The sequence below is a fragment of the Lissotriton vulgaris genome, chromosome 2_1 (assembly GCF_964263255.1).
Source record: "Lissotriton vulgaris chromosome 2_1, aLisVul1.2, whole genome shotgun sequence".
Lineage (NCBI taxonomy): Eukaryota > Metazoa > Chordata > Amphibia > Caudata > Salamandridae > Lissotriton > Lissotriton vulgaris.
Window position 1 is genome coordinate 387610620 of NC_141687.1, and position 14465 is coordinate 387625084.

At 45.2% G+C, this 14465-nt stretch overlaps 1 protein-coding gene across 1 annotated transcript in view; it reads left to right on the forward strand.

Moving 5' to 3' along the window:
- The window catches only part of AOX1 (aldehyde oxidase 1), a 504603-nt gene that overhangs the window by 201273 nt on the left and 288865 nt on the right, over positions 1 to 14465 (forward strand). Inside the window, exon 20 of the mRNA XM_086955224.1 lies at positions 8819 to 8915. Coding sequence (XP_086811350.1) covers positions 8819 to 8915 — 97 coding nt within the window. The remainder of the gene's footprint in view (positions 1 to 8818; positions 8916 to 14465) is intronic.

Sequence of the window (14465 nt, forward strand, 5' to 3'; positions counted from 1 at the left end):
CGAAATCGATGGCTCCAAAGTAACCGGCCTGATCGATACCGGAGTGACCGTCAATGTAATGGGGTCGCAGCACTACAAAAAGCTAAGTCCAAGACCAACACCCATTCCGTCGAAAATCAGGATATTGACATATGGCAGCAAGACGCCGCTCCCTCTCAAAGGGAAGATGACAGTTCAAGTGAGAGCGGAAGACCATGAGGTGACAACAGTGTTCCATGTCAGATCGGGAGGCTGACATACTGGTCGTAAGCCACACTGCAGAAGATTTTAACCTAATTGCGTTCGCTAATGCAGTTAAGTTACTACAAGTCGATGACATCCTAGAAATGTTCCCACAGCTGTTCAAGGGATTGGGAAAGATACGGAGACCGTGAAACTACACATAGTCAAAGCCATCCAACCAGTGGTGTTAAGGCACCATAGGATTCCATTCCATCTGCGGCCGCTAGTCGAGCGAGAACTTCAAGAACTAGAAAAACAAGGGGTCCTTGAAAAGGTGACAGGCCCGACCCCCTGGGTGTCGCCAATGCTGATCGCAGAAAAACCTAAGCAACCAAGCAAGATCCGAATATGCATCGTCATGAGGATGCCGAACCAAGCAATCAAGCGGGAAAGACACCTAACCCCGATGGTAGACGACATCCTAGCTGACCTCAACGGTGCTCAATGGTTCTCAAAACTAGATCTAAATGCAGGCTACCACCAGCTCACCTTGGAAGAAGAAAGTAGGTATAAAACTACCTTCTCAACACACCTGGGACTCAGGCGATATAAAAGACTACATTTTGGGATATTGTCTGCGGCGGAGATTTCAGAACACAGTACGAGACATACTGTCTAGACTGAGTGGAGTCCTTAATATAAGCGACGACATTTTGATACACTCCAAAACCGCTGAGGAGCATCACCGACGGCTGAGAGCCACTCTCCAGCGTCTGGCAGAACACAGAGTGATGCTCCACAAAGACAGGTGTCAATTCTTCAGGAAATCCATTGACTTCTTTGGATACATATTCAATGCTGATGGAGTCAAGGTGGACCCCCTGAAGTCTCAGGCAATACACCTTGCCCTGGCACCAAAGAGTGTATCAAAAGTGAGGAGCTTTTTGGGAATGGCGACATACTGCGGTCGGTTCATTCCAAACTTAGCAACCATCGCAGAGCCACTGCGCAACCTGACCAAAAAGGAGAATCCCTGGAAGTGGACCGCCATTGAGGAAAAGGCGTTCAACCAAGTGAAAACAGCTCTGCTGGACAGTACGACAATGGCGTACTTTGACACAGCTCGGTCCACGGAATTGATTGAGAACGCCAGCCCAGTCGGTCTTGGTCGCTATTGACCCAGGAGACAGAACCAGGGACATGGGTCCCTCTGACATTCACGAGCAAGTCCCTCACCGCAACTGAAACTCGATATTCTCAGATAGAGCGAGAGGTGCTCGCAATTAAATGGGCCTGTAATAATTTCCACCTTTATGATAGCGGAAACCCAATCCGAGTGGTGACCGATCACCAACCACTCCTGCCACTTTTCAAAGGGACAGCACCACATCCTCCTCCAAGAATCGAAAGATGGGCAATCCAGTTGCAACATTACCATATGGAAATGGTATACCGACCCGGCGCCAAGAACCCGGCGGACTTCCTGTCCCGCCATCCGGCAACAGAGACAATAATCGATGAAGAACAAGAAATGCAACAGAGGATTTCATCAACATGGTGACACAGTGTTCATGCCCTCGAGCACTCTCACTAGAAGAAGTGAAGGAACACCTTGCAAAAGACGTCTGCCTCCAGCGAGTGTCAAGCGCACTGAAAGGAGGATCGTGGGATCAATTCCTCAGAGACCTCCAAGGATGGAGTGAGGGCATCGGAATCGCCTTGGGAAAATTTGGAAAGTGAGAAACAAGCTCAGCTTGACAGAAGACGGAATCATCCTAAGAGGCTCGCGCATAGTGATGCCACACAGCTTGCAGGAAGGAGCAACAGTCCCGGCCCATGAAGGGCACCAAGGCGTTGGGCGAATTAAATCCCGGATGAGGGAGAAGGTTTGGTTCCCAGACCTGGAAGACCACGTCGAATCCGTGGTACGCAAGTGCAGAGGGTGCCAACTTACAGGGAACTTTGAAGCTCCAGCACCTGTCATAACCGAGGAACCGGCGCCATCACCATGGGCATGGCTGAGTCTTGATTTTGGGAGTTTCCCAGATGGGAGAGTCACTGCAGTTATCGTAGACAGCTACACCAAATACCCCATTGTGGAAGTCCTCCCATCTACTTCATTCAAAAATCTCCAACCAGTGCTGGAGAAAGCCTTTGCTCTATTCGGTATTCCCCAGATCATCAGGACCGACAATGGGCCCTCATTCCAAGGCAGCATCTTTCGAGAATTCCTAACACATCTAGGGATTAAGCACCATCGAGTAACACCAAAATGGCCGCAGGTGAACGGCGAGGTGAAACGGTTTATGCGAACCATTAACAAGGTACTACGGATTGCCACAGCGGATGGCACAGACCCTGAGTGCACGCTACAGCGATTTCTGAGAGACTACCGCAGTACACCCCACTGCACGACACAAGTATCCCCGTGGTTGCTCATGCTGCCGGGCTGCGCAGAGACATGCTTCCGCGAGCCGAAGGCTGGGCCCAAAAGTCCTATGACCTGACGCTGACACAAGCAGGAAGACACACCACAAATGACAAGGCAAGCAGAAGGCGCAAAGCGAGGAGTCGGGTGCTAAACCCTGGATGGTCAGTATTGATCAGGAACCGCTGGAACACTGGAAGTTCCGGACTCCTTATGAACCGGGAGTGTGAGTGGTAAAATCAACCAGCGGGACAGCTGTTACAGCAGAGCCGAACGGTGAGACCGTGACAAGAAACATATCGTGGTTCAAACAGATCCCGGACGGGACCAGAGACCGAACCCCAGCAGAGCAGGCAGAATTCTCGGAACCAACACCAAATGAAGCTGACCACGCAACAGAGGGCAGAGCACCATGCGCCCCAAGACAATCACAGGTGCCCGAAGCTCGCACCCCAGAACACCAATCCGCGAGCGACAGACAGCCAAGTCCAAGTGTCCAACGTGACATGCACCTTCACACATATGGCCTCCGGCCAAACCCCAGACCCAACCGGAAACTAGCGGACTTTATGTGCTAGACCATAGTGACTTTCTTTTCTTTTCAAATCCAACTTGATAAGGGATGTAGCGTTCTAGTGGTTAGCCCAGAGGGGCGAATCACTGGAAGCACCACCAAACACTGTATCACTCTCTGGCCAGGCATGGCCAGAGAGATATAAATAAATGGGCCGGGGTCGCTCGTGGCTTCCGGTCCCAACCAGCAATCTGAGTGGCTGTGTGTTTGTATAATGCCGATATTTTAGGCCCCTGCATGTGGTCCCCTGGCCCCAAGCTTATGCTGGTATCTGGCGTTTCAACTTTTCCCCAGCCGCGACGACCACCTCAGCTGAGATGGCAATGCGGATTTTTGGCCACCTCAGCTGAGATGACAATGCGGATTTTCCATTAGGGCAGGCTGCCACTGACTTAAGTAGGGACAAGTTATGGTCTTTTTAGCATTTTGTAAGGTGTTGTTAGCGCCTGGGGACCCTCCCGGGTAACTCACTCTGTCGATAGTTTCAACATTTTCTAATGCTTCATCTCAGGCTAAAAATTTTCAAATACTGGCAAATAACGAAAATATTTTTTGTGACTGTGATTGAGACCACTTCTTGGAATTTGTAGAAGTCAAAGCTGGACCACTCAGCCTTAGTTGTGCAACCAGTGTGACGAGGTCAGCAGGTGTCCAGACCATGCTCCAATTAAACAGGTTGTGCTTGGTTGACAAAGATTTAGCTGTGACTTAATCGTGTAGCACTCCTGCTTTACTAATGGAATTCAGGTGTAAACCAGGGGCACTGCAAAATTCACAAAAAATGAATTGGGCCCTCTGTGTTTACCAAAGGACCAATCATGCAGTTCATTTGTGTTTTTACAGAAGAGTAAAAACACACACTGAGAGTAATGTAGCTATTAAAAAATGGAAATGGACAAAATGCCTGTTGAAAAGGACACAAAAAATGCAGCTTTAAGCCATGTTGCATTGAAGGAGGATTCTGTGTGAAGGTGGTCCTACTTTCAGCTCTGTACCGAAAACTTCATGAATGGCCCTGAAGTGTCCATTAGATACACCTCTTTTTCTATGTATCTATCAACCATGTGTTTGCACCTTTTCTTAACCCCGCTCTAAATGAAACATAAAGCAACATAAGAAGGTGCAGGTTTGGATGTCATGTGTGGTTCATTTAATACTGAGGTTTCGCCTGATGAGGATGTACCTTTACCTGTGTGGGAGCGCTGTAGCCCAAAAATCTTGCACCTCGTGAAGCACACGGACGGTTTAGATCAGGGGTCTCCAACCTTTTGTGTAGTGAGAGCTACTTCTGGTCAGTGAAAATCGTTGTGAGCTACCGAACCCCAAGCAACTCGCGCATTTTTCAGAGAGACCTCTCACGCCCAGTTTCATTGACATTAAGGTTAAAAAACCTATTTTCTTCAGAGCCCACCATACTGTGGTATGAACACAAGACTTAAAGTTCCCTAGAAACACTAAAAAGATTGACTTTGGATTTGTGTTTTTTTGTCAAACCACTTTACGACCTTTCACAATAATAGCTTCAAAATCAGGACCTTTTAATACCACGTGGACACCTTTAGAATGTTATATTGCAGATCATTTGTGAGTAGTAGCCATGCTCGTAAATTAAACAGCACAGTTTGAAAGTGAGATAAGTAACCCACCATAGCTATGTGTAATTATGAACACAGGAGGACTGCTTTTCACAAATAACCTGACATTTCATTAATTTTGACCAAAGCATACTTCTGGGCTTGTATGGTCTTTAGTCGTGTTCTATAAATAGGAAGAGGGCTTAAAATTGTACCACACACACCAAGCTCCAAATTCACAAAGATGAAGTTTTTGCAAATCAAAATTTGATTGGGTTCTCCTACATTTGTAGCAAACATGGTTGGACTTTTTTTAAATTAAGAAAAGCTTTCAAAACTACTCCAGGTAATATTTCATGACAGCAGCAGACTTTTGTGACATAGCGCTGGGACCTCAGGCTTATGGTGACTGATATCACCCACACCACAATATCACCTTCCGACCTAAAAAATATTATTTCTCCAACCAACCATGATTACCCTCTTAAATGCTTGTCTATTCCTGCCCTTTATCTTAGCGCAGCAAGGCGGCTAGCTAGCTATGCTGTGTGAAAGTTGGCTAAATATACCCCCCAGACCCAGAATAAAGTACTAACTTTAGCCCTAAAATTTTGCATTTAAAGCATTTTGCATGATTGGACCTATTTTTTCCAAAATTTCACCTAATTGCGTGAATGGAAATGACGTGTTTTGCACACACCTACTAATAACCAGAAGCAGACATTGCAAGATATCAAGTGTAGCCATTTTAAAGATGGGGACAGAATGTGGCCAAACGGCTAGGGCGGTGGAACTCTGTGGTGCGCAACCAGGTTCGGTTCTCGCCAGGGGCGCTCAACGTTCTGTGATTCTGGGGCTGGGCAAATCACTTAATCTCCCAGTGCCTAACAAAAAGTAATGTGTCCGTTTGTAACGTAACTGGTGCTCATGTAAAGCGCTATGATACCTTTGGTTCTAGTTTGCGCTATAAAACTGCACACAAAAAGAAAATGACAAAGTTCCCCTTGAAAAGTACATCCCCAGGGCCCAGCCTGAAGAACATCACTGCTGTTCAAGACAAGCTGGCATACTATTGCAGCCATACAGGACGATGATGGGGACTGGGCTGCATGTGAGAGCTTTGGCTCCTGGCCAATAGGTGGGAATGTATTAAATAGGTAGGGCCATGATATGCCACATTACGGACATGTGGGCAGTACATTAAGAAGACTCACAGACACAACAGTGAGACAACATAATAAAGCAAACGCCACAATAGTGACACAACACAAGGCGTGAAAGAGGAGGCCACTGCTTGTCGGAATGGGAAAGAAAAGAGGCCCAGGCACACTATTATGGAAACTAAACAATAATATCCATGGAAACAAATAAATATCTCAAATGACCCATAAGTGAGACATGAAAAGTTCAGGCAAAGCCCTGAAACTGATGTAAAATCCCGGAAATGGAAGGTCACAAACCACACTGTCTGACCTTAAAACAGAGCAGGCCTCGAAAATGTTTAAAACTATTATCTAGCCTACAGTTTAAATAACTTCAATTGCATGCTCTCTCTTTAAAGAGGAAAGTCTTTTTTTTTATTTAGTGGCAAAATAAAATACTTTGGTTATAGAATTAAATGCATCATCTTGTGTACAATAGTAGTAGGCAGCACTGTTTATTTTCTTTTAAAAATATGGGCTAAATGCAGGTTGAGATGCATACAAAATAACCATTTTGCCAGTCAAAGACGTTTCAAATAAAGGTTCAAATTGGACAAACATTGTCATTCCCACATTCGATAGGTCATTTGTTTTATCAGTGTGCTAACTGTTCTTAAGTGTACAATGTTTTATAGATAGAGATACCTCTCTGTACAGCACAAACTACACAGCGACCTCAGGTCAAGAGTAAATCAAAAATGATTACACATGTAGGCTACACCTCATGTCCGCGGTATTTCGAACTACTTAATACTGGTTATTAACCAACCATCCGACACCTCGATTTAGTTCAAAACAAAGTGCACCCAGATAATTATTTGTGGGCTTACCATAACGTGGTTTTACTGCTGGTGCTTGCTGTGCTGATCCGTTGGTATCGCGCGTACAACAGGGACAGAGGCTCTCTCACATAGGGGCATGCTCTTGTAGGTCGAGTGGTATCAAGGACACTGCTGGCTGCAGGCATAATTCGTCCCTAATTGGCCTCGGTCAATGCTGATGCTTTGCTTCTGGCGTCACGGTAGGCAGAAGTTGCGCAGGCATCTTTCTTGACTGGGCCTGAGGCTCGGGAGAGTGCACTCACTGCATGCTGCCTGCAATGCTGGTTTTTAGTGGCTGCAGAGAAGTATTTTAAACGCCAGTGGAAGTCTTTTAAAAACAGCCCAGTGCTGCGGGGAGCAGCTTGATTACACAACAGATGTATGAAGGAGGCCGCGGCAGGGTTCTGTGAGTCTCCGCTTCGTTGAATCATGCAGCAAGCTCTAAGGCTCTAGTGTAGCATGTGTACTAATTGTAACATGCTGTTGTGTCTCGCATTTGCATTACCTTCACTTCATATGCTTTGTAAATCCCTGGCGTAGGCAATCTAACACTGCTCAAGCCAAGCCGACATCACTCGCTTCTCCCCGCCCCAGCTAACTAATAGCCAATGGCAGCAGTGCGATCCCGGAAGGAACTCCAGCAAGAACAAACACGAGGCTAAAAAGGCCCAAAAATAAACATAACGACAGTGATAGGGCACAAAAGTGGGCACCGGGCCGCGAGCTATTTAGAAGGTTATTGGCGAGCTACCGGTAGCTCGCGATCGACCGGTTGGAGACACCGGGTTTAGATGGACTGGGGATGGTGTGAACCTCAATTTCATGATGAAAAGTGCCCTTGGATAAGGGTCAGAACAAGCATCAGCTCTTCTGGGTCATCCAGAGGTGTCAGAACAAACTAGTTACTTGAACAACAGTTAATCATTATGAATGAACATAATGCAGCGTGCAAGCATAAGACTGTTCACACATTTATTGCAACAGTAAGCCTAAACTAGAGATAGGCTTCCTCAAGAACCGAGTCAGGTGGAAATAAATATGATGTGATTGCTGTGCTGTGCGCAGCTGAGTACTGCAGAGAAAAAACATATTATGAGCAGCCATTTTAAAGGAAGATGGCATTGGTGCCTAATTGAGGCCTAGATAAATAAGCCAGAAAAAACACACTTTAGAACACCATAGAAAGTTTGTTTAAACAATAATAGTATTTTTTCAGTAGATGCATATGAAATCAGGTGTAGATTCATATTTTACACACTTTTGAAGATACCCGTTTTAATTAATATATAAAAGTACCCTCACCTGCCTGCGTTCGGAGATGTTGGTGAACTGCTTGGGTCATGTGACAAAAGATGTATTGATGGAAATTGATTCCTATCCCATTAAGACAATCCTCTAGCTTCACAGAGACTAATCGGAAGTTGATTTAAACATTTGTTGATTTCATACAGCAAAACCACTCTGGGAAACGGCCACTACAACGAGGCCGTTTCAACGAAAACCTTAACCACGCATGCATTACAACGCATGCGTGGTTACAACGACAGCCTTTACCACGCATACCTTTACTACGAGGTACGTAGTAAAGGTATGTGTGGTGAAGGGTACAAATAAAAAAAGGGGGGTGGGGGGGCTTCCCCCCCCCAAAAAAAAACACTAACCTTTAGACGAGAAGGAAGGCAATCGGCGTCGCAGAGGAAGAAAACGGCCGTTTTTTTTCCCAACGTATGACGTCACCACGGAAAAAAAGCGTGGAGAAGGACAAGCGTGAACATAGCATTCCGAAGTAACGCATGCGTGGTAAAGGCATGCGTTACAACGGAGTTCGTTGAAAGAACATACAACCTTCCCATTTCAGAACAATTGAGCAGTTTGTGTACGCCTTGTGTTGAACAGCGTATGCACATTGAGGACCTTTCCATCATCTTTACATAAAGCCCCTGTGGCCTACTCTTGTTTCCAAACAGAGGTCTTGCAGCCTCCATTCTATTCTGCAAATTCTGCAAAAATAACTTCTGTCTATACTAAAATGATGATTTGTTATCCTTCTACCGCAGGAGGCTATTAAGCACAAATCCTTCTACAAGCCAAGCAGACAGCTGGAAGAGGGCAACGTGGAGGAAGCATTTGGCAAAGCTGATCAGATACTTGAGGGTAAGAGTTTGGCTCAACTACTTGAGAGAACTCAGTGAGGTTCATGAGACCTGGAATGATTGTTGTCAAATGCTAGTGTTTACAATGGAAAACATAGGTACTAAATAAAGGAGGGCGTTCCTTATTGACAATGCGTTCATAAAGTTACAATCCAGATCTTTTTGCTAGTGGCGATATGACCACTATTTCTCAAGAGTATTACTTTAGCATTAATACCCTTAAAAGGCAAAGACATGCATGAATTGGCAGAGTTGTTTGTAGAGGAAATGGGGGATTTCCTCTTCTGCTGAGAAACTCGTCTAGCTTTGGAAGAGTGTGCCACATGCCAGACATCCTTTAAATGTCTCCCTCAGCCGAGTCTGCATTTTTTTTCTCTTGAGCTGTGGCATGATTTGGCCCACAGGGACCATTTGGCTTCTTTCGAAGATTTCTGGAATGAGTGAGCCTGTTGGGCACATGAGGCGTGCTTGAATATAAGAAAGAATATGTAAAAGAAAACATTGGACCAGCCTTCAACCCCCTTCATTTTCATGCAACATCTATGCCGTGAAGGCTGACTGTCTTTCTGTAACAGCCAGACCTTTTCTGTTGTGTATGTGTACTACGTGCATGTAACATCTACCCACAAACTCTCCTAAATTACTGAAGACAGAGGCGTTTTAAGCACTCTATTGCTCTAAATGTGTTGGGTAGCGGATGCTGGGTCCCAAAATCCTCCTCTAATTGAAAATTTTGGAGACATTTGGCTGGTTAAGAGGGCAAATATGTTGGTAGGAACTCCTGTGTTGGGGGAGTAGAAGTGTGGGTGCACTTCTTTCAGCCGTAACCTGTGAAATGGATCTGTCTTTCAATCTGAAATAGAACTCCCCATTCTGGAGAGGGCATTTTTGCCACTGCTAGGACAAAGAGAAATACTGCTAGCACTAGGTTGTGAAATTACTGTAAATACTGCTGTCCAGTACATGAGTTGATATTTTTACCCCCAGCAGCAATTGCCACTGTATATTTGTACCACTAATGATAATTCTATACCATTGGCTGTAATCTTGGTGGTATGGTAATTCACCATGGCATGTATTTCTTCTTAAGTGAGCATTATTATAGCATCTAATTTAGTTGTGTACAATGTAGGTCCAGGAGTGCTAGGTCTGTGCCACATTTCGAGGATATCAACATAAGATACATTTACATTAAATGATTTCACATCGGACATATTTACTTAGGGACCTATTCACAAAGTTATATTTACATTTGAGTATATTTACACCTATTAAATGTACTCTTACACTTTGTAATAAATTTACTATTGATGAATATCCACAATTTCCGAGTGTAAAATGTACTACAGAGGACAGACTTGCAAGCCTCCAGACCCTGAAACAGGAGGTGGACATCCCCATAAGGTACAGTATAGGGAAAATGTAAAAATGTTTATAGAACTTAGTTTAAAATCTATTTATATTATTTATTGTTATTGTTTTTAATGTAACAAGTTATTAAAATATGTTATCATAAAATAGTATTATATATATATATACATGTATATGTGTTTAACATTAAATTACATTTGTATATATTTTTGTAAAGTCGAAATACATTTTTTAATTTTAACATTATTTCCTATAGGGTTCTATTTTAAGTCCCTACCACCATTATTTTCCATAGTAGGGGATTGTAGTACCAGAAAATGGCCATGCGTGGTGCTGGATATTACTACAATTTTGTATCTACTTTGGCTGTAGTAACTCTAGAAGTTCAGTTTGTAAATAGCAATGGGTTTACTCTTATGGATGGGTGTCTTTCACTCCCTAAACCACTTTGTATTCCTCCCTAAACTCCTCCTAATCAATAGTAAATAATCTAATTTTCAAGTCACTCCTTCAGTCCCTCCCACATTTTCTGGTACATACATGTGTGAGGATCTCCGCATAGAAAAGACAGGAGCGGTAGAGATTTTCACTTGTAGGTTTGTGAATTGTATTTTGTAGTATGTAAGTAGTTCTGCAGTAGTAGTATGTACATACTACAACATGCAGTTTGAGCATCATGCCCATACTTTTTTGCTGAAATCAGCATGAATTTGCCCTCCCTGTCTTAGGATAGATACTTTTAATATAAACCATAAATGTTTAAGCCAGTGTTGTTTTCCTTCCTTTTTTAATGCTCCTCTCCCCTCTGACCTTACATTATCCTTTAGCCCCCCCTTTGCTTTTCCCCTTGCTCTAAGTGTGGTATTCCATTCTCCTTCCGGCTTTTTATTCTGCACCATTTGTAACACTATTGCAGCTGCTTCCTTACACATTTTAGTACGACTGTTTCCCATTTTATTTTTTCTAAAAATACAATTATTTTTCATTGACAAAAATGGAGATTACAGTTGCATTTGACAATTTTCTGAACTTCTCTCTGTTCTATCACATGAACAGGCACCATCAAAAATAACCCTGTAGAATCTTCCCCAATCAGGCCCCAATTGTAAATTTACTGATAATTGATGCTGAGATTCCAAGGGGCCCGAATCTCTAATTCTGGTTTTTATCCCCACTCCAAAATCCAGCAATTATGAGATTAGTTGCTTACATTAAGAAGAGTAAAGCCAACCTGGGAATACTGGGTGCTTTTCTGGGAATTTCCTCAGATTTCAGGGACAAATCCACTGGCATGTTCTGCCTCCTCCTACTAGAGAGAAAATGCCAGCCGATGGACCAGTAGGTACAGGTTTGTGCGGGTTCAGGGTAGGGTAGGGCCAAGCCAGCAGGTGCTGCAGGTGGCAGTCACAGAGGCCATGCTCAGCTCCAGCCCGAAACCCCTGTCTTCTCTTTCACAGTGTCATGAAGTGGATCCATAATTTTCAGGTCCAAAGACACAGGCTACTCTCCATAGCGAGGGCAAGATGGCGGCTGCTTAGTAGCGGTCGAAGCGGCTGAGCAGTGAGGACGTGTTGGACCGGAGCCCAGAAGCATTACACACGGCCCGGGACTCGCCGCCCTTTTACCGCTTTATTGTTGGCAAAAACTACCCCGTTTTAACCTGAGCCTTTCTGGAGTTATGCAAACTGTGTTGTCCTGCCGCGGATCGGCAAAACAGCTGTTGTGGGACCTTGCGGACGGTCTCACCATCTTTCTGCCCAGGTGGAGGTGACGTGACTCGGCAGGAGGGCGGAGCAAAGGTCCGAGGTGCTCGCGGCTGAGGAGCTCGGAGGCCGCTCGAAAACCCGGTTTGAGATCCGGTGGGGAGACCTGTGGGAAACGACATCTCGGAGAGCAGAGTAGAGCCTGCTGCATTTCGGGGAAAACCTCTACACTTTCTAAGGATATGGCCCCTAAAGTGAATCCAGCTATGAAAACCGCGACGGCGCGAAGGAAGCAACAGCCGCAACGGGAGGAAGGCATGGTGCAGTCCACCATAGCCCAAACACCTCCAGCGGAGGAGCGCGCCAAGACAAAACAACCGCAGCAGCAGCAGACCAGTGCCCGGACCCGTTTAGCGACAGCATCGATTGCTGACCTGTTTGCTAAATCCGGTAAGGAGAAGGGGGCTGAAGATGTTCCAAAGGTGTTGGGGCGCACCATAAAGGAGGCTGAAGCAGCAAAAGTAGTTAATGCAGAGATTCATCACAGCAGCGCTGACGGCCCCCCTCTTTCCTCGGCACCCCGCCCAGCTTTAGATACAGTGCCCCAGGGAGACAAATTACAAGTGGAGGAGGAGGCAGCTATGAATGGTGGGGCCCCCAGGACCATTGGCATAACCCCAATTGAGGAGGAGGCGCCCACAGGTCATATTGACGAGCATACTATTGTTGAGTCGCAATCAGGTAGTTCTCAGGAACCGGCACACGCTACTTTAGATATCTGTTTGGGAGCAGCACTGAAGACTATAAATCAGGAAATCTTGGGAGAGGACGATGTACAAAGCAATGATTTGATAATTAGCGGAGCTGGAACTGGGTATGGAAAGGAGAGTGCCCCAAGTGAGGCTTTTTTCTCGGCCTCGGACGGTATAGAGTGGTCCGAGGATGAGGAAGAGGAGGTATGCTCTTCTTATTTAGGATCCGAGAGCGACCCCGAGCCGGATCAACCAGCCACTGCTTTAAAAACTTCAGGAGCAGCAAGAAAGGGGCCGGCTGCTGCCCAGCGTGAGTTAAGTTGGGATCATTCCTCTGATATGCCTCTGCAGAGCAGCCCCGGGTTGGAGTTTGCTCAGATGTCACTTTTAGAGACAATACACCAGGAAATCATTGCTCACAGGGAAGAAACCCGGAAAGATAATCAGAAAGCCTGTTTAGCCATGAAAAAGATGCAGGGCGTAGTCAGGAAGCTGTCAAAGGCTTGCACTAACACTGGCGATAGAGTGGCGAATCTAGAGGACAGGATTGTTTCCACTGAAACTGAAGTGGCTGAAGCCGTCTCTAAAGTCAATTCACAAAGTGCGCAAATGGCCGACATTCACTGGAAGCTTGAAGAAATGGAAAACATGCAACGCAGGAGCAATCTGAGAGTACTTGGAATCCCAGAGGGGGCCGAAGGGTCCGACATCAGGGCGTACATTATTAAGTTATTCGGACATGCATTTCCCGAGCTGAGTGGATGGAATTGGTCTACTGAGGTGCAAAGAGTCCATCGCACTCTCTTTAAAATGAGAAGAAACACCAAGGAGGAGGACAAGCCCAGGGCAGTCCTGATCTTTTTTGGAAATTTTATTTTGAGGTAAGCTGTATCGGATCTGGCTAGACCAAATGCAAAACGGAGTAGTGAAGGGATTTCATTCTTCGTCAGGCCGGATTTTTTGCCGCACTACGGTGGAGAGACGATGGCGGCTAAGAGGAATGATAAAGCCCTTTCAGGACAAAAACTTGCAGGCTTTCCTGATAAACCCAGCACAACTAAAAGTTATCATTAACGGAAAGACTTTGTTCTTCTCCTCAGAATATTAAGGCAAAAGAATATTTAGATTCGCTATGCATTTAGCATTATTAAGATAGGGCTTGTCTGACGGCTGAGGGGGGGTTGATGATAACCGAATGGTGGCAGGGCAGCCCCGAGTCAATGTCTGATCTTCATATTCTTTGGTGCTATTGTAATATGTTTTTTTCTTGGGTTTTTGGGGGCTCTCACTAGAGTAAGATAATTGATTAAGTATATATCAGTCCTCACTGCTTTCACCGCGCTCCATCACACGCACAGACCAGGTCTGAGCGCATCACAGAGTAGGGAGAGTGGGGGGGGTTTGAGTGGTTTCTGGGGGTTGGGATGGAGGGTGGTGGGGGTAGAGTGGTTGGGGGGATGGGAGGGGGTGGTGATTGGAGTGTGGGGGAAAAGGGGAAAAAAAAGACACAGGCTACTAGAATATCCTGTGGCAGAATCTCATGTGGTATTAGTGTCCCAGGGGAGGTTTCTTTTCAAACTGAATAAATCTTTCGCCTTTTTAGTGTCCCAAGGGCAATACTGCCACTTTTAATAAAGGCCTAAGAGATGCTTTCAAAAAAAGTGCTATAACTGGAATTATAAGTTAAACCCACTCATGTTTGTTTGTTTGTAAACAAGTCTTAGT